At 35.1% G+C, this 21,877-nt stretch overlaps 1 protein-coding gene across 4 annotated transcripts; it reads left to right on the top strand.

Moving 5' to 3' along the window:
- The first annotated feature begins 1,282 nt into the window (after window positions 1–1,282).
- Window positions 1,283–19,206, top strand: LOC138702892 (PI-PLC X domain-containing protein 1-like). Of its 4 annotated transcripts, none has more exons than XM_069830274.1 (6): window positions 1,283–1,379; window positions 7,775–7,937; window positions 12,698–13,185; window positions 13,499–13,703; window positions 15,739–16,000; window positions 17,304–19,206. In XM_069830274.1, exons 2-6 carry the CDS (start codon window positions 7,856–7,858, stop codon window positions 17,551–17,553), a joined length of 1,287 nt encoding a protein of 428 aa, XP_069686375.1. In that variant the 5' UTR covers window positions 1,283–1,379; window positions 7,775–7,855; the 3' UTR covers window positions 17,554–19,206. The 4 variants fall into 4 exon arrangements, with proteins under 4 accessions (XP_069686375.1, XP_069686376.1, XP_069686378.1 ...); XM_069830275.1 differs by having other exon boundaries at window positions 1,301–1,379; window positions 7,782–7,937; XM_069830277.1 differs by lacking the exon at window positions 1,283–1,379 and adding an exon at window positions 12,210–12,451 and having other exon boundaries at window positions 7,799–7,937.
- Window positions 19,207–21,877: the final 2,671 nt, after the last annotated feature.

Genomic DNA, 21,877 nt, shown 5'->3' with positions numbered 1-21,877 from the left:
CTACCATCGATATGCAACATTGTTATCTTAATTTTATATAAGAAATTTGGTGCTGCAAGACAAGATGTGTAGTATGACTTTGATCACAGAATCTTGTGTTTAGATTAACATCTGTATTATTTTTTTCTGCCCAGTGATAGGCTTATGTACACCTCTTACGAGAATTACAATATAGTATTCTTTCATCTGTTACAAGGTCTTTCTATATTCTCTGACGTGAATACGATTTCGTTTGAGATAAAATTGATAAGAAAATGTCACATTTTTAGTGTAACACGAAGTTAAAAATGTCTCCACTAGATGCTGCACATACCAAACAGCTGCAGTTGCAAAAACAAATGTTATTGTAATAAAAGCAGAGGAGTTGAAGTCCATTGAAATGAAGATCAGAAAAAAGAAACAAGTCTAATGACATGGTAAAATGATTGAAATGTGATTAATGTTTTTTCATTGTGCTTGTGAGTAATTAAGTTGTGATAACTAAAAAGTAACAATTTTTTTCACATATTCGGTTGACACCCTGCATAGATTACCTGATATTTGCCTAACAGTTGGGGAAAACCTCGGAAAAATCCCAAGCGCAAGCAGGAATCAAACCCACATCCTAGTGCAGCAGGAAAACATGCTACCGGTACTATCTGAGCTACTCCTGTTACAACTGGTCTCTTTCTGCGGCGTTTTTTATTCAACACCTATATGAAAGTAGTTACTCATAATGATCTCCTCTATCATCCCTAAAAGTCTGTAACAAAGTCACAAAATCACCTTATATACCTGACCTGTACAGTATATAAATAAAATGTGTCTTACTTTATGCATTATAAAGAATACCTTTGTATGCAATTCGGAATATGAAAGTTCATCTTCTTATTTGGGAGTAAGGTGTATATTAAATGATTTATGTATGTCTTTTGAATACTATTTTAAGAAAATAAACTATGGACAGTAATATCATTTGCAACATAATTAGAACTGAATTGCTGTAAAACGAGTAAAATGTATAATGAGAAAGTATTTGTAGACTTCATGGCACTTAGTTTTTGTTGCTCTATCATACGCAGACACGGACTCACACTCACACACACTTTATTTCCACTGAAACATTAATCTAAAGCATATTGCGGTGTTACTTGTATAACAAATAATTCAGGACATTGAAAACATGAGTTATGACTAGAAGTGCGTTTCTCCAGATGGTAACGTTTGCTTAACAATTACAGCATCTGTTTTCTAAATTAACTATAACTTATAAATTCCGGTTATGTATGACTGTCAGGTAAACCATAATAACAAGTTCGGGGACAGACAAAAGGTATATAATGTACCATAGTGCGCAGTAGAACAGTTTTGTGTGTATTAATATCGTTTTCAGTGTGCAGGTATGTTTCTCATGGTTGTACTAATAGGAAGTGCCGATAATGTTTTTGAATGTATGCACATAATTATCTTACTCATAATATTAAGTCTTAGATAATGAAGGAAAGCTCGTTTAATAGTATAGAGCCAATAATGTTTTTGTATGAGCAAAATCCGTGAAATGTATGCACATAATTATCTTACTTATAATATTAAGTCTTAGCTAATGAAGGAAAGCTCGTTTAATAGTTTAGACTTTAAGCTGGCTTAGCAAAAACCCGTCTATTACGGAATCAGACATGATATTCAAGTTCAATATTATCAAAATTGATTTGTTGCAATTACTGTAACATATTTTATATTAGGGGGAAAGGAACTGGCCACCCTACACGTGTGTGTATGTGCGTGCGTGCGTGCGTGCGTGCGCGCGTGTTTTTTTTTTTAAACACTTGTAAACTTATAAACTTATTCATCTTTGGACTTAATCATAGACCCAAACTAATTGTTCTCCGACAAACCAATTCAGATGAAACATAGTAATTCCATTGTAAATACTTGTACAGATGTAAGTTGTATGTTCAATAACGAAATAATTGGGGAGATAATAATGAATATTATAACAGATAAATTGCATTAATATTTATGTCATTCTCAGTCCTTGTACACAGTCCTTATAAATAAGGATCAGTTCCTTAAAAATGTAAATACCACAATAAGAGCTAACAGAGAGCATAGACGTTTCATGAAATTACAGGAATTCTATAAATTCCCTGTCATTTTTTTATTTATGTTGATTATTTAGCACCATTTTGCTTGTATAGGGCAAATAACAACCATTAATATCAGGATTAGCCTATTGCTTGTATTCAGTAGTGTTTTTTTTTTCTTTATATTCTCCGAAAATTAGCATTTTGGAACTTATTTAATTTTTATCTAGTTCAACTTATTTGAGAACCGAGATGATTAAAATCTTGAATTTGTTCGCTGTTCGGTATTCAATTACTATTTTGGTTCTTATTGGATCATGACCTTTAAGTAATAGTATATACCGTAACTTTCGCATTCTCATATAATTATTTCTAGCTATTGTAGAAACATGATGTACACACATCTGCGAAAAGTGTTTTACAGAGAACAGTAACAATCACATGTGGTCCAGCACTAACAAAATGCAACTCAAATGCAGATTTCAGCAATTCAAATTTGATTCGGACTTTGTTTTTTTTATGGCAAGTTATTCATTGAAGACAAACACGAACTATCGAAATCTACATACTGAAAAGCTGTAAATTGCAGGAAACTATAAACCTCACTCCAGTAATAAAATTATATGACTCAGCCAGAGTGAAATACAGGCAATTAATTGTAAGTTAAAATTGTATGACAACTGTGTGTCATAAAATGCAAGGAAGAAATTTTAAATACGGAAATTAGTTTATGATGATAACATGACACTTCATTCTAGCATTGTATCAAATGCAGACACATAGCTAAGCTATAATGTTGCAAATATTTTGATTTCAAGACATATTCGGCATTTTAAGACTGTTTAAATTAAAACTGATAGTTGATTATTGGAGGAGAAAAATTCGCTCCGGCGCCGGGGATCGAACCTGGATCCTTGGTTCTACGTACCAAGTGCTCTAACCACTGAGCTACGACGAAATTAAATCCACAGCACCGGATCGGATCCCTCTCCTCTAGTATTTTTCCCTTTGTGGTCTGACTCCAAGTTCGACATATATGTTGATATATTATATTAAGTTAACTGTCATTATACAAGGAGCGCACTCATTGAGTGACTTGGTGGCCGGGATTCCACAGTAATATGCACTGTTGAGCGAAGAATCTACGTAAAGATTAATTTTTGTTACCATAACAGATATATTCTGTAGGTCCAAAAATTAATCTTTACGTGAAATTGATAGTGTTTGGGTAAAGGGGGTTAAATCATTTTTTGTACTAATGGAATTTTGTTTCCCAAGTGAATATACAACTTAAATTCTACAAGTGGATGCGCAAAAAACAAAAATACTAGCATTCAATGTGTTTTATTGGTGTAGAAAATTATTTGCAATAAGGGTCCGAAGTTTAATTTTAATTTATCTCAAAACTCATTTTTATGACATATCCCTTTACCCAAAATACCATCGAAATTTACATTGAGTACATTTTAATATTTTAGCACAATAAAACAGATCAGGCATTAAAAGATATCTTTAGGAAGAAGATATACCCAGGAAAAAGAGGGTACCGTACATTGTCATCCTGCTTATAGGACCCCCTGTGAGATAACAGTATTTTGCAATTTACACAATTTGAAATATGCTGCATATTTCATTTATTTCTATGCATTGTAACTCACTCATCTGTCTTGTACCAGTATACCACATTATTCTCCATTCTTATCCAGTTGAGTATTGTCACAACCACAGGTTTCTTGATTTTCTTAATTCTGTAGTCCTAAAATATTTGTACTTTTTTGTTTCAGATCTCATTTCTAGTGTAAATGAGAATGGTAATAATTTATTGCACTCTTGTTAATTTTAGTTCTTGGTATTGGTCCTTTATGCTTCGTAAACTGTCTAGTAACTTACACATGATGACTTATATATGCAGAGTGATTCTTATAGATCCGAACCCAGTTTATTCACAAACAAATGAAGGTAAAATAGTAAAATTCACAGGAGACTTACCCTACCTTTGTTCATGTGAAACACATCATATCAATGGTTTGCAATAAATCCGTGTTATTGTTTCCATTTTTATAAGAATAAGTCTTTACAAATAACGTAAATTAAAGGGAATTATTAGTAACTCAATGCATATCATTATTTGCATGAATTGCAAAACGTTCTAACTTGTGCTCTAGAGTCACATTGATGGCAATCCTTAAAAAAATACATAAAAAATGTCATCTCATTGTGATTCTACATAGTATTAAAAAGTGGAAAAAGAGAATGAATTGTAAAGGAAGTGATTGCATAATGATGGAAGAGAGGGGAGATAATGCTGAATGATACTGTGAGGCAGCATTGCTTTAACTGGTTGACTGAATTGTGATGTAGATAATGTTATATTTTGTGCAATTATACAGTACGTAGTATTCAGACTTCAGCATGTAACACAACAGAATTGGATGTATTTCACTGGATGACAAGAAGGTATTTACTCGTAATTTCAATACAAATAGAACAACATGTAGGACTCATTTTGTTTTTAAAGTTTTTTATTTAAATCAATCGACATTTCTCTTTACAATATTATATCCTATTGGCCTTTATTCCATTTGTTATTAATGAAATATAAGTCAAATACTACATAGTAAGAAATTATAGAGAGTGTTCAATATTACTCATAACTTCTTAAATTTTAATTTTACAAAAAAAAAGTTTTACACAAAAGCTGTTGGAGATAAACCATACAATATGATACCAGTATTCGCAAAAAAAAAAAAAAGTTACTTATCCAGGCATACAGAGTGTGACAATAAACATTATTTTTTTCATGGCACCCTATGTTAAAATTTACATATTCCGAATCTCCATTAAATTTTACATATGAATGTGTAGAAATTTTACCCATTCATCCGTTTCATGTTTTGTGCTGGTAACTGTTTTGTGGACTTAAAACTTGAGACAAATAAGTATGTAAAATCATGTTGAGTAAGCCATAAAACTAAACAAAACACTATTACTAACCAAACTTGACAACAGATGCTCTAAATGAGAATCATTCACAACCAAACAATATTCCAGTCTGTCACGAAAACAGTCCATTGTCTTTCTCACAGTTACATGACTGATCTGTTCCATCTCATATCTACAATGAACTGTTTCTGTAATAAACTGGGACATTGTTTGGCTGTGAATGGTCCTCATTTTGAGCATCTGTTGTCAAGTTTGATTAGTATTGATTGATTTTACATACTTATTTGTCTTAAGTTTGAAGTCAACGAAACAAGTTTAATAAATAGTTAAAAGACATGAAACCGATCAAAGGGTAAAATTTCTATACATTCATACGTAAAATTTAATGAAGATTCGGAATATGTAAATTTTAATATAGGGTGCCATTTACAAAAAATGAAGTTTACTGTCACACCTGTATTCCTGAATAACTTTTTTCGAATATTGGTATCATATTGGATGGTTTATCTTCAACAGCTTTTGTATAAAACTTTTGTTTTTATATTAAAATTTAAGAAGTTGTGAGTATATTCCATTCTTTTTGAACACTCTGTATACAAAATGAACAGCACATCTTACTATGTAAAAGATTAAATTTTGGTTTATTTAACGACACTCGTAACTGCAGAGGTTATATCAGCATCGCTGGTGTGCCAGAATTTTGTCCCTCAGGAGTTCTTTTACATGCCAGTAAATCTACTGACATGAGCCTGTCGCATTTAAACACACTTAATGCCATCACCCTTAGCCGGGATCGAACCCGCAACCTCGAGCATAGAAGGCCATCGCTATACCATGTATGCTACCTAGGCTGACCTTACAATGTAAATTATAATAATAAATTGTGTAACAGATATAGAAAGGATGAAAACATTTGACTTAATTTACACCTTTATTACTTAAGTAGAATACGTAGCTATATGTATAGGTGTTGTAATAATTTCTGTTGTTATTTTTTATGTACGAAATCCAGAATGTAACAAAATTGTAACATGAATGTTATATTAAATATATATTTTACCTTTGGCTCATTGTAACAAATGGATTTATCGGCATAGCTCAGTCGGCTAAGGCACTTGCCTGCTGATCAGAAGTTGTGGTCGAGTGTGGGTTCGATTCCTGCTTGGGCTGATTAACTGATTGAGTTTTTTTAGAGGTTTTCCGCAAACATAAAACGAATGTTAGATAATCTATGGCGAATCCTGGGCCTCATCTCGCTATCACCAATCCCATCGATGCTATATAACATAATAGTTGATACAGCATCACTAAATAACCAAGTAAAAATGGATTTAATGAAAAAATGTAATTATAATACAAATAATATTAATAATGTCACCAGGAATATTAACAATAATAAACAGTACCAGCAAATTAACAATAAAAATTATAGCAGGAAATAATTATTGAAGTACATAAGAGTACGTATAATTTCACTGTAGGCTGAATATAATTTTTGTTTCAGTTGTGTTATGTGAAGAAAATATGATATTTTTATTCAAGAATGGACTGTTTGTAATGTAACGTATGGAGCATACATAAAATTCAGTATAATATTACGCAAAAACATAAAATATTTAATTTATAATATCATTTAGTTCATACATTTCTCCTCCCCACCATTACAATACATGTTTACATCATAAGACCAGGAACAGAAAAGTATTGACAGTGGCAGAATTTCAGTCTTACACAAGAAACATAATCGACATATCTTATCCTGTACATTATGTTTTAATAATAATTATAATGCATTAAGAGAGAGAAGAATCCAAAAAGGATAGCTGCCCTTGAAAAAGGGGTACCGAGCGGTAACAGCACCTAAATTAATTGTAGATCAACAATATTCTATTTTAAATTTAAATTTTATTTTTATTTTATTTTAATTTAATTAATTTTTGGGGGGCAGCTATCCTCGACATGAATAATTTATTTTTCATATATAGAGCTGTATAGATGGTTATTTACAATTAACAAGGAATGTCTTAAAACATTAATGGCTATATCTTGAAATTTCGAAAGATCGATATGGAAATGATGAAAGAAATTGATACAAAATCTAGATATAGTGCCCCTTGCACCAAAGAGCAAGCCAATTACTTCCCAGCGACAAACGGGTATGCGGTATTTCTCTTCCAGATAAGGAAAGCAGGGTTCATAATGTCTTTTCTTTTCTAGATCTACTTCTTGTGGTTGGAATAATATAATAATAATAATAATAATAATAATAATATAATAAAATGGGTAACAATAAGCAACAGTAATAAATAACATTAACAATAACAATAATGTAACATTATTTAAATTAAAAATAGTATTTAATAGTAATTACGTAAGCAAATGCTTGTGGTAATTTTTTTCTGAATGGACTGTCCATAGAATAGCGTGTTGAATAAATTTGCTGCTGAAGGAGTAATTGTATAAAACAATAAATAATATTTAATTGTTTGAAAAGCATATGGTTCGTACATATTTCCGTCATGCATGCTTTTCGCCTCAGAGAGTAGTACTGCAAAGGATTAACATCAGATTCTATTCGAACTTTATGTCACAACTGACAAGATTTTCTGTGGATACGGTAATGTTGCTGGAGTTCGATTGACCTTCAGCAAGTCAAATTAGCACGACAATTAGCTATTCATTGACCTTAAACAATTTTATTGCTACTTAAGTCTGATTTCATCCCACCGAATAAAACAAATATGGAGCTGATTTGCATTCTTGGCAAGTTTCCAGTTGCTGCTTCCTTCCTGTGTATCTTTGGTAATGGTTTGGTATTCAAGACCTAAGAGTGTCCTGCCTTGAGTAGTATGTGGAAATGCTACCTTGTGGTTATTTTGTCAGTCCTGCAATGTGTCACCTGTAGGACTGTCAAGAGATGTTCAACAAATGGTGAGTTTCTCATTTTATATTATATAATCACAATATAAAGTAGTGTAGCTAAATATATAAATAATACTGTTGCATTCACTTTATTTCAATTTTAAAATATTTATTGTAGTGACACTTTAGACTTTACCTACCCAGCTATATTTTTAAAATATTTTAGTAGTTAAATGTAATTCAATCAATAAATACATTTCGTGACGAATTCTTAGGTATTCCAACACCTAAATGCCAAATGCATTATTAATTCAGCCCTGTCCATTACAAGTCCGCAATTTTCCACTTCCTCACTCATTTTGACTGGGAAACTGATTCTGATTACATCCCCTTTTCGTTTTTCTGGAGAAATTTATTACTTCATTAGTTTGGCCATTTTTTCCTTCAGTCTCTGTACCAAACTAACTGTTCACAATATTGAAATTATTTGTTGTATCTGCAATTTTCCAGATTCTGTCATTCTGGGTTCTCAACTAATTTAGACACTCTCACCAACGTTATGAAGAAGCCGATTTCTTGGTCGTTTATTTTCCTTTCAAGTCTAAAATTTGCCCACACTGCAAAGCCATAGATAAGTTTATTTGATTCTATAACTAAATTTTCAGTTTTGTGTTTTTCATTACATTCTTATTTCAAAGAATGGAGTCTACAGAACTGATATTATTTCTGGCTCTAGTGAGATGGCTCAGTGGTAACGCACTGGACTCGCATTCGGGAGGTCCTGGGTTCAATCCTCGTTGGAATCAATTTGATGGAGGTTTTTCCGTGGTTTTCCTCGACTGCATATAATTAATTTTCAGTTAAATAAAAGCAAATGCCAATTTCCACGAAATCCTATACACAATAAAACAGCAACAAGCATTCCTCAACAGTAAACTACAGACAGTTGCGATATGACCTAGGAGTTAAAGCAACTATAAATAAATAAAGATAAACATATTTCTGGCTTTATTTATGATACATATAATTTTGTCGTTTGTATTTGCTTTATTCATTATTGTTCCTTCTACATTTTTATTTCCTTATTTCATGTTTTCATTATGGACCATGAGATGTAACATATTTTAGAAAATGTATTAATTATATTATATACATTATTTTTCATATTTTTCTTTAAGAAATAGGACTTAGAACTTCAGAAACCTAATACTTACCTGTCTATATCTTTGAAAAATATTCTGATGTACGAGGTTATTCAAAATTAGGATGCTTTTGAAATATTGCTGAAGCTTTCTTTAAAAAAATTACATATATGTTACATAAAAGCACTATTTCATTCAAAATAATGGCGTTTATTTATATAAAAATTATTAATATAAAATTGAAGCATGACCACCATTTTTTTCAAGAGAAATAAATGTTATAAATAATAATTATAAGAGAAAAACTCAATAACGGTTCAAGAATAACGTAAATAGTTTTGATTTGTTATATATAGGGTGGTAGTGAAATAACCTTGCAGATTGATAGGGACGATACAGTACACTGAAATGAATAGAAAACCTATATTATGGTACTTTTGTGATTAAATGCACGTTAATTAGAAAATTAAGTTGGAAGTTTCAACAGTCTGGCAACATCGTCACTAACACACTCTACTCATGATACAGATGTAAGAGGGCAAAGTACGGTGTGTCTTGCTAGATGAGCTGTTCTCTGGCGCTGTGTTGCAACCAAATCACATCGTGCAGTGGCTTCAAATTAGAGGTTTTTTTAAATTAAATTTACACGAAAACTGTCCACACTATTGAAATACGCCAGAGGGATAAATTATTTTGTATTAGTTTTCCTATCGACTGGACAAAAATCACGATCCTACTCGCAATAGTTACCGAATAAGAGGGTGTTAAACATTTGAGAAAAAAAAAATTTTTTTCTGAAAAACTGTTAACTTTCCACCAATATGAGATTATAGTTTTTTGTTACATACAACATGAGGTATTCGCTCTGAAAATCTGCAAGGCTATTTCGCTTCCATCCTGTATATTATATAAATTTGTGAAAGGAATTGAAATGAAACAATTAAAAACCACTATTTTTTTTTTACAAATAAAATGATGTTTTAATTTTCATGTAACTTATTCCTTAATATAACAATGTTTTGCCAATTTAAAAAACGCCTTGCCTGTAAGGAAATTAACTTGTAGTTATTCAGAAACGTATGAACAAACCAACCAAAAATAACATATTCGCGTTTTTAACTTAAAAGACAGAATAAAATTACAAGAAATAACATTGATTACACTGATTACAAAATGTGCTTACTTATTTCTCTTACAGAATAAATAGTTTCTGTGTTGACTGGAGAAACTGTGTGTGACCTTAACCCAGCCATGAGTTCAAGAATAATTGTGTCATTGTCATTCTGGTCGTGAGCAATTTTCTAATATAACTAATCAGTGCAACAGTTACCATCCGTCTTAATAGATTTAGGATCTATCCTGTCTTGTAGTATAATGCTAATCCTTAAACGTGTTAACTCTCTCCATGTGCTTTCATAAGACAACTTCGGGAATAATGCTGTTGTAATTTGTTACTAGCATTTATCTGTTGAAAAATGATTGATTTTAATGCAATAATTCTGTTGTAAAAATAATTGAATATTCTAGGTCACATACATTCCCCCCCCCCCCATTTAATGAGCTGTTTCAGTGATGCAATGAATATGTATGTGGTTATTGATAACTGGACATGAACTGGATGCACTGTAGTTTCTACTTGTCTGTGTTTGAACATGATTGGTGCTTCAAGTGTTCTTTATCAAGGTTTAAGCTTTGTTGATTGTACCAATCTCAGGAGATTAAATGTAAGTTACCAGTATCTTCCCATATTGAAATTAATTTATTTATTTACTTACTTATTCATTTATACAGGTTGTAAACGAATGTAAACTGCCAAAATTATATAGACTACATCTCGGTGTACTAAACATGATGTATAATGAAATTTTGTTTTTTTTCTTCTGTTTTGTTTTTAATTCCTAAAATATAATGTTTTTAGGATCGATAGTAGGTAGGTTAATATTTACTGTTCGAGTACATGTGAACGTCATTGCTTATGACTTTCCGTCCAACACACACTAACACCACCACAATAGAGAGATAACAGAGTACCCTGATTTGTAAACACACAGTTGCAATCTACAGTCTTAGAAAAATGTTTTGTTGCACAGATACTTTATAAGTCCCAGAAAGGAGGCAGTTCACATGATCAGACATACAATGAAACAAAACTAATTTTACAATGAAAGAGTAATGGAACGGAGAAAAATCCTGGTGCCGGAGAGAATTTTTCTTTGTTCCATTACTCTTTCATCGTATGATGACGCAGAATATCTGCATGGAAATATCATATGTACTTCGGTACATTAAAAATAATATATATGATATACGTAAATCACTTCGTGATTTTAGACGGTGCTTATTCCGTCGGATCCCGGCCAACTAGTCACTCATAACGAGTGCACCTCAGCACATGTGTGGACTTTGTCCTACGTTCATAGACATCTATGACGTAGTGCAGAGGGCGGCCACTAGAGGGAACCCAAGAGTTGGAACTTAAACTGAGACGATTCTGTCCGACGCCAGGGTGGGTATCCGGTGTGGCTTAGTGGATAAAGCATCAGCACGTTTTATAGAGCTGAAAACCCGGGTTCAAATCCTGGCGCCGGTGAGAATTTTTCTCCGTTCCATTACTCTTTCATCGTATGATGACGCAGAATATCTGCATGGAAATATCATATGTACTTCGTTACATTAAAATAATATATAAAACTAATTTTATTACCTCAACTAGTCATTCTCTTGTAAACCAGGTTGCTCATCCTCTGATCATGTGCACTGCCTCCTTTCTGGGACTTATAAAGTATCTGTGCAATAAAACTATTTTCTAAGACTGTACGTGGCAGTCTACTACCATTTCCAAAAACATTAAACTCACAGATATCATTTTTTTCTAGGGAACCACAAAAGTTACATAAAAATTTATCACCAGTATTTTGTTCAGTAATTTATGCTTTACCACCAGTATTTTGTTCAGTAATTTATGCTTTATCACCAGTATTTTGTTCAGTAATTTATGCTTTACCACCAGTATTTTGTTCAGTAATTTATGCTTTACCACCAGTATTTTGTTCAGTAATTTATGCTTTATCACCAGTATTTTTTCGGCAGTTTATATAGTTTACACCCTGTATATTTATTTATTTACTTATTTATTTATTTATCTTTGTTATTTCTAAACTAAAATTTAAATGTTAATACCAGGATCAAATTCTTACAGAAGCAGAATTTTAGTCAACCCAAAGCATTCTTCTTTTACGAAGGTAGCTGCCATAAATGAATCTAGCCATGATAGATTATTATCAGACTGCAACTTCCTGAATCCTTCATCAACCATCACTTTATATCTGGATACAAGAATACTGAACATTCGAAAGCAGTCAACAATAGCCAGACAGCAAGCATAGTTCTAACCACAGCCAACTAGAATCTGAAGAAAATCCACAAAGCTGAATATCTACTGTGAGATCACATCAATTTTCAAATACCAAACCGAAAGGAGAATTAAAATAATTGCTATTATAATACACAGATGTTCTGATTTAAATCATGTATTTTTCACCTCTAATTAAATATCGTAGAAAGTGTTTAAAATAATTATTAAATAGATTGGCCTACAACTGATATAAAAACTCTGAAAACCTATTAAGATGCTGCCTAGATTTTCTATAATGTCGTTAATAAAAATTAACTCTTTCCTGTTTACAGGCTTAGAAGAACCAACACAGGAACTGCAAGTCTCTATTATCGTTTCTCCTGTTGCCATAGATAACATTTCTCGGCATCTCATATTGTCATGGGATAATGTGTCTCCATCGAACGGAGGCTGGGTTGGTCTCTTTGACAAGGAACCTTCAGCCAATTCTGTATCTTTAGCACTGTTTAAGGTACAACCACAAATCTCGTCGGGCTGGGAAACAACAGGGTTCTACGAGAAAGCTGTAGCATCAAATGAATTGGGATTTACAAAGAAATGTCTTAATTTCTGGGCAGCATATATAAGTGCAGACAACAGTACAGTGATTGCTTCCTCTTGCTTGCAAACGGAGCCCACGTGGATGGCTGATATGCAGACAGCATTATCTCCTTTGATGTTAAGACAAATCTTCCTTGTCGGATCACATGATTCAGGATCTTACGAAGAGTATAATCCTTCTACATCTGAGAATCTGGTGACCAAGTACACAATTACACAGGTATTTGCATTCATAATTTTACTACCATACGCGAAAAACATGACATCATCATCATCATCTTTACAAATTAAATGTGTTCTTTGTCTTTTTTTTTGTATTGACTTCTATTATACCAGTTAATCACATGAACATAATCACCTTTGGCGATATTTAGAAACGTCTTGCAATTCATTACCCATTTATTCCCAGAACTTTTTTCTTAATTTGACCAAAACCGAATATGTGTGAGTTTTGCACTGAAATGAATGCCAAATGTTCTTTTAAGAGTTTCTGAATGCATGAACACTTAGATACAGGTTGGGTATATTTGCAGGAGGACGATATTTTGAGCCAGCTGATTTATGGAGTGAGATATCTCGATATTCGAGCAGCCTACTATCCATCAACAAATGAAACCTGGTGGGTTAACCATGGAGTAATGAAAATCCATCCAATGAAACTTATTTTAGATGATGTGAAGACATTTTTAGAAAACACAAATGAAATCGTGATCCTTGATTTTCACGAATTTCCAGCAGGTAAGTTATGTTACATGCTTTTATTCCTAACTACTACGTTGTTTCTTTTATTAATCTTGTTCAGTACAAAACCTAAACCAAGTAACATATTGATATTTATTTGTCAGACAACTTTACAATTCATAGGTATGGTGGATCTACATTTCTGTTTTTCGATCCACCATCCTTTTAATATATACCACCCTTTTATGTTAACATATTTATTTGCCAAGTAGCCTATTTCCTGATTACTTCCTAATCTTCTGTTTTAACTGAATTAATGTCTGTCCTCTTCTATTCTCTCTCATACCTAGACTGTCTCCCTTCCATTTCTTGCTTTTCTATTTAATATTGCATATTCCTTTCTTTAATAATTTGCACATTATTTTCAATCTATTTTCTCCTAAATTATGGCTGCGTTCAGCCAGGACAGCGCTAATTCAGCTATTCATTTTTGCTGAGTCACAGTAGCTGTGAGTTCCTGAACGACCATTGCAAAATGTCCGGTGTGTTTACAAAGAAATACACTGCTATTGTTCCATCTACTCTGGAATATATGATACCATTGGTTGTTGCCTACCCCCTCCACTTTCGCTGGCTTGCAGCGAAAAAAATTTTGCTACGAAAAATGGCGCCCGCTATTTCAGCGCTGTCGGCCAGCAAGGCGTTCAGTGCTGTCGCTATTTCAGCGCTACCTCAGTGCTGTCCCTGCTGAACGCAGCCTATGTGTCTACATTTTCATTTTCTCTATTTTACAACACTTATTATTTCCCTATTACTCTATTCTCTATTTATTTACGTACTTATTGCTTTCTCTTCACTTCACTCCTAAATTTCTCCTTTTATTGCCTCTTTCCATAAATTTACTTCTATAATACTATCTGTCGGATACAGGGGGGAGAGCCATTAATCCTTCCCATTGAAGGCTTTAAGGAACCAACCTGGACAAATACCCAATGTCCCATCCCTACCTTCCCGTGGTGCAGCTGTTAGTAAGCATAATTTTACAAGCTGAACTAAAGGGAGGGGCTACTCATCAATTAGCACTGGTCAGCTTGATGAGTTAATGACTGAATTTGGTATAATTTTCCTCTATTCAATACCTAATTCCCTCTTTACCCTTTCCTATCCAGTCCTCTGACTGAACTCTTACTTTCTTCGACCCCGACGGTATTAGAGCATTCGAGGCCTAGGGGTTCATTTCACTTTCCTTCCTCCTCTTTCTACTTTTCTGTTCCTAGTGCTGACCTGCTATGGCACTAAAATCGTCCTCCAGTGGCTTAAGGAGGGAAAGCTGATGATCAACAAGATCTCCCAGCTAGGTCCAATGGACCCGTCGACCAACAGCAGGTGTGGTCCTCCAGACATTCTGGGGGTTGTGTGTGAATGAAGTAGCCACCAAAACGTCAAAATATGGTGTTCACTTAAATCGGCTACAACTTGCCATTTTTACCTCAAAATCTGTGCTTCAGTGGCTGGCCATGATAATATCTTTGAAAAATATTGGAGTGCAAGGGGTCAAATGACTTTATTGTCAAACGCCTGGCATTAGAAAACAACAACTTCTATAATACTCCTACAGTTATAGTACCTCTGATACTTCTCCCAACCCATAACATTGAATCACATGAAATAGCTAATTCACTTAATTACACTTCCAATATTTCTCTCTCTTCCACTTCTCATTTGTTCAGATATTCTTTCACTTTGATGTATTAAATCGCCCAGAAAGTTCCATATAGTTATTTGGGACATAAAGCCAAATTTTTATTTTATTTTTCCCCCTCAAAATTTGACCTGTTCTCACCTTAAAATAATGGCTCGCAAGGTTGACCACTTGATCATAATGATGTAATAGAGAATATGCAGGATGTAGGCAGCAGAAACAGAGGTGTCACTCAGAAATGTGCACCAACATCGTTTTTTTCCACCATAAATTTAACTTAGACTCACCAGAATTGAAAGCAGATCTCTGGCATGGCAAGTCTGTGCTCTGCCTCTCGACAAACATTTTGGTACTATGAGTATCGCTGTATTGTTCGAATATTTGCACCAGGTTTCGGCTCAGGTCTCGACATTCACACAAAGCTAGTGGAATACCTGAAGGAAGAGATTGGAGAGTTTGCGGCATCTCCGTCACTCACATGGAACGCACGCACAGGTGACATTTGGTCCTCAGGGAAGCGGCTTATCGTCTCATATAACAACAATGATGCAGTGGCGCAAAGTGACATGCTGTGGCCTGCAGTCTCTCAGCAGTGGGGAAATGTGCAGACCCTGGAGGACCTGTATTCTTATCTCTCTCAGGTCATGGCAAGGTAAGCAATTTTAATGTTCAGAAGATTTATTTCTTGGACTACTTCAGTTGCTGATGAAGTATAGAGAAGCTCTCAAAGTTTAAAAAATTGGTAACAATAAAACGAATTGGAATTGTACAGACTTACTGTTTACGAGACGAAACGAAATGTTCCTAAGAATTTATGAGCTGGAATACTGGTCTGTTTCGAGCCCTGAGAGGACACCTTCCTCATCTTTTTGTTAATTTCCTTCTTCTTGTATGTCACTATCTGTAAAATTTCCAAGTATTCATGATGATAATCAGCTCTCTTGGAGGACTCATATCGAAGAAATGAAATCCGGATTGTCTAGAGTCGTTTGCTTAATAGAAATTTAATGAGATTGTATCCCATTGGTTTATCTAAACAGTTTTTGTTTTACATTTTTCGAATCTATAATGAGGTGTGGTATTATTCTGGGGTGGTAGTAAATATACTATGCATGTTTTGTTACTTTAGAAAAAATGTAGAATTATACAAAATTGTAATGACAGGAAGTGATTCGCATTATCAGAAGAGGTCCAGACATAAAGTAAATCTATAAATTTACTTCTACTGGGTATTCATTTCAAAGTGTGTCATGACGTCACTGTTTTGAGTCAGCGATTTGAAGTGAGTTTCAGCTTTTATTAATCAAGGCGTTCAAGCTGAACTTGAGAACGTGTAAGGTATAACTTGAACGTCGTAGCAACAGATGGCGGTCTGTACGGTCTGTGTGCTACCATAACCTCTTTGGAACTGTGTTTTGCGTGGACAAGTCGTACCCAGGGTATTTGTTATGATCAATTGCGTACGGCAACATTCCACAATACAAATCAAATACTCCGTGTCCATGTTGACCGTCGTGTCAACAAATACGTAAGTAATCGTCTTAACCCTCTCTTCATATCCCGACAGTAAGAAAAAACTCACCTCAGTACGTGTTTCCAAACAGTTCACATTCCTGCCACTACTGGCGTTACCATATGTATCGGTAAGTAATCTTCAGAATGAACGCCGTACTTGCTAGGCAACTTCTCTGGCACACAGGTAATACGCCTCTGCGGAAGTGTAGGAAGATTGAATTCTCTAGGCTCATCGGCTAGCCACATGACAGCATACAGCGAGCCATGACACATTTTGAACTGAACACCCAGTAGAATGCATGTACAAATCATTTAACAATAAATAGCAACAGTTTTCATTTTATCACGTTTTTATTTTATGTCTTCCCAAACAGATCGCTCTGTATATTTTAATTTGATAATTTGAAATATTTGATAGTCTTCTCATTCTTTATCCACAGCCCACCTGGCAGCAAGGCGTGGTCAGCAATGGTGGAGCTCACCCCCACCACTATGCAAGTAATTACAGATGAACTAGGTGGACTGCGTCGAATGGCTGCTATGGTGAACCAGAATGTGACAGCTTGGTACCGTGGAACTTGGGGAAAAACAGTAAACATTGTGTCTGCTGACTTCTTCCGAGATACTGGACTTGTGGAGGCAGCCATCAGCTGGAATCACTTCCGCTCTCAGCAACTTGCATGCAAATGAACAGTACTCTCATACAGTGGTGGCTCGTTGGATGAAGTCAGTGAAGTGTCTCTTATTTTGACATTTCTATATTTCATATTTTTCTTTCTCTTTACAACGATTAGACTCAAGACATGTTCTGAGGCTAGAATTGATCACGCCAAGTATGCGAGGTCCCACAGTCCTTCGTCCCGTTGTTTTATAAAATAGGTTTGCTCTGTATATTTTGAAGGACTCATATCAAGAACATGATTTATCTCCATGGTTAGATTAGGTTAGGTTAGGTCACAGTGGCTATGAGCGGCCATACTGAGAATTATTGTGCATCCCAAATGTTATGGGATAAATGAGGATGAGGGTGTACTAGCCCACCGGCCGCATGTGACCCCTCACACACTCACCCAATCGGGCCTCCTACCTTCTCCCACTCAAAGTTCACACCGCCAAGATGACCAAGCAGCACAGGATCTATTCCAACAGCCCTTCCAAGGTATCGAAGCATCCTAGGAAGTGCTCTTAAGGACTGAATCCTGGCAGAGATATTGCAGAAGGCTGGGAACCCAGGAACAGTTGCGGAGAGGATGCCCCCTCCCTTAAGCGAATGAAGACATGCGTCTTGACCTGAATATGTCTATTGAATGAGATGAGTAAGATAAATGATATGAAATCTAAATTCTTTTTCTACATGGGAGGGGAAGAGAAAATGGACTTGGCAATGAAAATTCCAACCCGGCATTTGCCTAAGTAAATGTGAAAAATCACGAAAAGACCACAGGTTGGTCAGTCCGGAAATCGAACCATGGGAGAAGAAGATATCAGATGATAGACTACATTAAGATATATGGATCATATGAGACAAAGAGAACGCAGAAAATAGGAACGACTGGAAAATGCTGAGTTTGCAGTGAAAGACCTGCCCTTGGACAGAACACTACGAATGAATGAATGTCACCAATTCCATCGACATTAAATAACCTAGTAGGTGATACAGCATCGTTAAATATTCAAGTAAAATATATGTCGACCAGGTGGCCCTCTCAAAATTCCGTGATTTCAGCTACCTCTCAAAAGAAAAAGGAAAATGAGAGGATGTTTTTATTTTTATCACTTTTATTAGGAAGTATTAGTTGTATGTTTCTGTGTGAGCCCCGTCGGAAGTATGAACAATATCCAACTGATACTCAATTTCAGTCCAGATTCTCTGTAGTATATCTGGTGGGATAGTTGCTACTGCTTCCGTTATTATTCACTCAAACCAAACTTAATGGCAGTCATGGCGCACCTGGTAACATATCAGTAACTAAATAAAGTGACCCCATGCTTATTACTGTCTTCCCAGCCTGATAGTAACTAGTAAATACTAGCTCATTCCATGAGATTGCTGTGACAGTGAATGAGTGAAATGTTGTATTTGAAACATATCAGGAGAAGATACTTAAATTATACTGATATGTGTTACATTTTATGTCTTATGCAGCATTCAAAAATATGAAAAATTCCCAAAATTACACGCTAATTTCCTAATTATATTTCCAGTAATCTTCTACATAAATTTTAGTTCACGAGCCGCCACTGACAGGACATTTAATTGGTTAGTACTCCCTTGAACATTGAAAATATGTTAAGAATATCTTGAGTTGTAGTTCCTTGCTTAAATACACATTACGATATTCATGTTGTTGATTATTTAATGTCACTTACTTACTTACAAATGGCTTTTAGAGGATCCAGAGGTTCATTGCCGCCCTCACATAAGCCCGCCATCGGTCCCTATCCTGAGCAAGATTAATCCAGTCCCTACCATCATATCCCACCTCCCTCAAATCCATTTTAATATCCTCGCATCTATGTCTCAGCCTCTCCAAAGGTCCTTTTCCCTCCTGCCTCCCAACTAATATTCTACAGTATATACAGTTCTGGATTTGCCCATATATGCTACATGCCCTGCCCATCTCAAACGTCCGGATTTAATATTCCTAATTATGTCAGGTGAAGAATACAATGCATGCAGTTCTGTGTTGTGTAACTTTTTCATTCTCCTGTAACTTCATCCCTCTTAGCCTCAAATATTTTTCTAAGCACCTTATTCTCAAACATCCTTAGCTTCTGTTCCTCTTTCAAAGTGAGAGTCCAAGTTTCACAGCCATACAGAACAACTGGTACTGTAATATAATTGTTTTACAAATTCTAACTTTTAGCTTTTTTGAGAGCAGACTGGATGACAAAAGCTTCTCAACCGAATAATAACAGGCATACTCTGTGACTACCTGATGGGGCCTTTCTTTTATGACCACTGGGGATTGGTACGTCTTCTTTCTGATGCTGACACCAGGATGATGATGTGCCATTGTATACATTTTACACTACATGGTAACAATACAACGGAGAGCCACCTTATTCGATCTGTCATATGAGAAACCACCTCAATGCCAGAACAGTGGATTGGATGGAATGGGCCAGCAACAAGATCACTAACTGATGTTGCTGCAAGTAAGACTGATGATACTGAAGAGACTATAAATATGCATTGATAGACAAGACTGTCAATTCCAACATATCAGTGTATATTTCAGGTAAAGACGAAATGTAAAGATATCAATGAATGATGTGTGTTTGTATGTAATATGTGTGTGTCTAATGCCTACCCACTTCACTTGCGTGATTCGGGTTCCGCAAATTGCGGATAGATGGCAGAACTGTCACCCATTTTCAAGTTGCACACCACTTCGGTGGGTCACGTTATGCATTATGTGCACCTGTGAAGAGTTATGTCGTGTACTAGGGTGAGTATATGTGTAAGTGTTCTTGTAAGTCTAGTGTAGGGAATGGGTGAGGAAGGGAGAAGGGGAAACCTAGTGTTGGCACATAGCCTACTTCTGTCGAATAGCACCAAGGGGCCGCCAGGCTTAACATCCCCATCCGACGGACGAATCACTATCAACAGTGACATGTGCCTTCTCTTCTTATGCACTGTGGAGAGATTTGGGATTTAACTCAGGTATATTGGTGCACAATCTAGTGCTTAGAAATTGTGCACCGTCATCTCTTCTAGTCCAGAGGTAGAAATTTTACATGAAAATTTCTGACCCCACCAGGAATCGTACCCGGGCCGGATAGTCTGGAGGCAGACACAAAGAGATAAATTTATAATTTGAGAATGAAGGGTTCCTATATTCTGAAATGTCATGGAAAATCAGGGAAAAAAATAAGTTTTGAAAAAAGCCAGGGAAGATCTTAGAAAGTCAGGGAAATAAAAAATTAAATAAATAATTCATGATTTTGAACTTTACCAACTATATAAGTCCCCTGATGTGGTTACAGTTATTAAAATAGCAAGATTGCGATGGGCAGGACATGTGCAAAGGATGGCAGATCATGAGATACCCAAGAAAGTTATGGGGAATAAATTTGAAGGAAAAAGGAGTGTAGGACGACCAAGACTGTGATGGATGGATGGAGTGTTGGAGGATTTAAAGAAAGTGGGAATTAAAGCATGGTGGTTGGTTGCCAGGGACAGAGATACATGGAAGAGAGTTCTAAGAGAGGCCGAGGCTCAAATTGGGCTGTAGCACCGATGATGATGATGAATTCATGATTAGGGCCAGAGTTCGGATGGAAATACATATGTATACTGGCCAGTTAAAAGTCATACAAAAACATTTTTATACATGTTTTAAACGTCTGTGATAAATATTCAAAGTTAATCGTGCATATTTTTACATACTTCAGTCATTCCTGCATACGATAGACTATTGTGCCTAATATATTGTAGCATATTTTCAAGCGTTTGTTGCATAAACCTCAAAATTTGCATATTTTGTAATAAAAAAAAGGTTCTGGATTATTTGGTGCTCAGCATACAATTTTTTTGTTAACTGTATTTGATGACTGGAAATTTCTTGCATAGGAAGGTTAGCTGTGGAGAAACTAAAACAACCACTCCCTGCTTTTGTTCCACTTGCCCTTGAATCCTGAATGTAGGACATTGAACTTCTGCACAACAAGAAGCATTTCCAAAGACTCATATCTGTCTGACTTTTAACACCCCTACACATCTTTTTTCTGTTTCACTTATTCTCAGTTGACGAGCCAGCAGTCCGAGTGTCAAGTATAATATTTTGTGTGCAGTTTGCCTGAGTGCGTTCCTGATTTCTCCTGCAAAATTATTGAAAGTAGTAGTAGAATTCCTAATAACACATATCCCACTGGTGAGGCTATCAAGACAAAACTAGATATCAAAAAACTCTGGTTACAGCACTGTGATCAAAGTATAGACTGTCTTGTGCCAAGAACGTGTGGCTTGCTTGAACCTGGATCTTACAAACTCACAACTTGTACACTATTT

Source organism: Periplaneta americana, chromosome 7, assembly GCF_040183065.1.
Source record: "Periplaneta americana isolate PAMFEO1 chromosome 7, P.americana_PAMFEO1_priV1, whole genome shotgun sequence".
Lineage (NCBI taxonomy): Eukaryota > Metazoa > Arthropoda > Insecta > Blattodea > Blattidae > Periplaneta > Periplaneta americana.
Note: the sequence above shows the minus strand (reverse complement) of the source record. Positions and strands in the feature narration are given on the sequence as shown.

Bases quoted from the DNA above. Each gene is read 5' to 3' on its own strand.
- LOC138702892 (XM_069830274.1), top strand. From the start codon at position 7,856: ATGTGGAAATGCTACCTTGTGGTTATTTTGTCAGTCCTGCAATGTGTC. The intron at 13,186-13,498 runs GTATTTGCATTC...GTATATTTGCAG, and splicing joins CCAAGTACACAATTACACAG to GAGGACGATATTTTGAGCCA. The intron at 13,704-15,738 runs GTAAGTTATGTT...TATTTGCACCAG, and splicing joins TTTTCACGAATTTCCAGCAG to GTTTCGGCTCAGGTCTCGAC.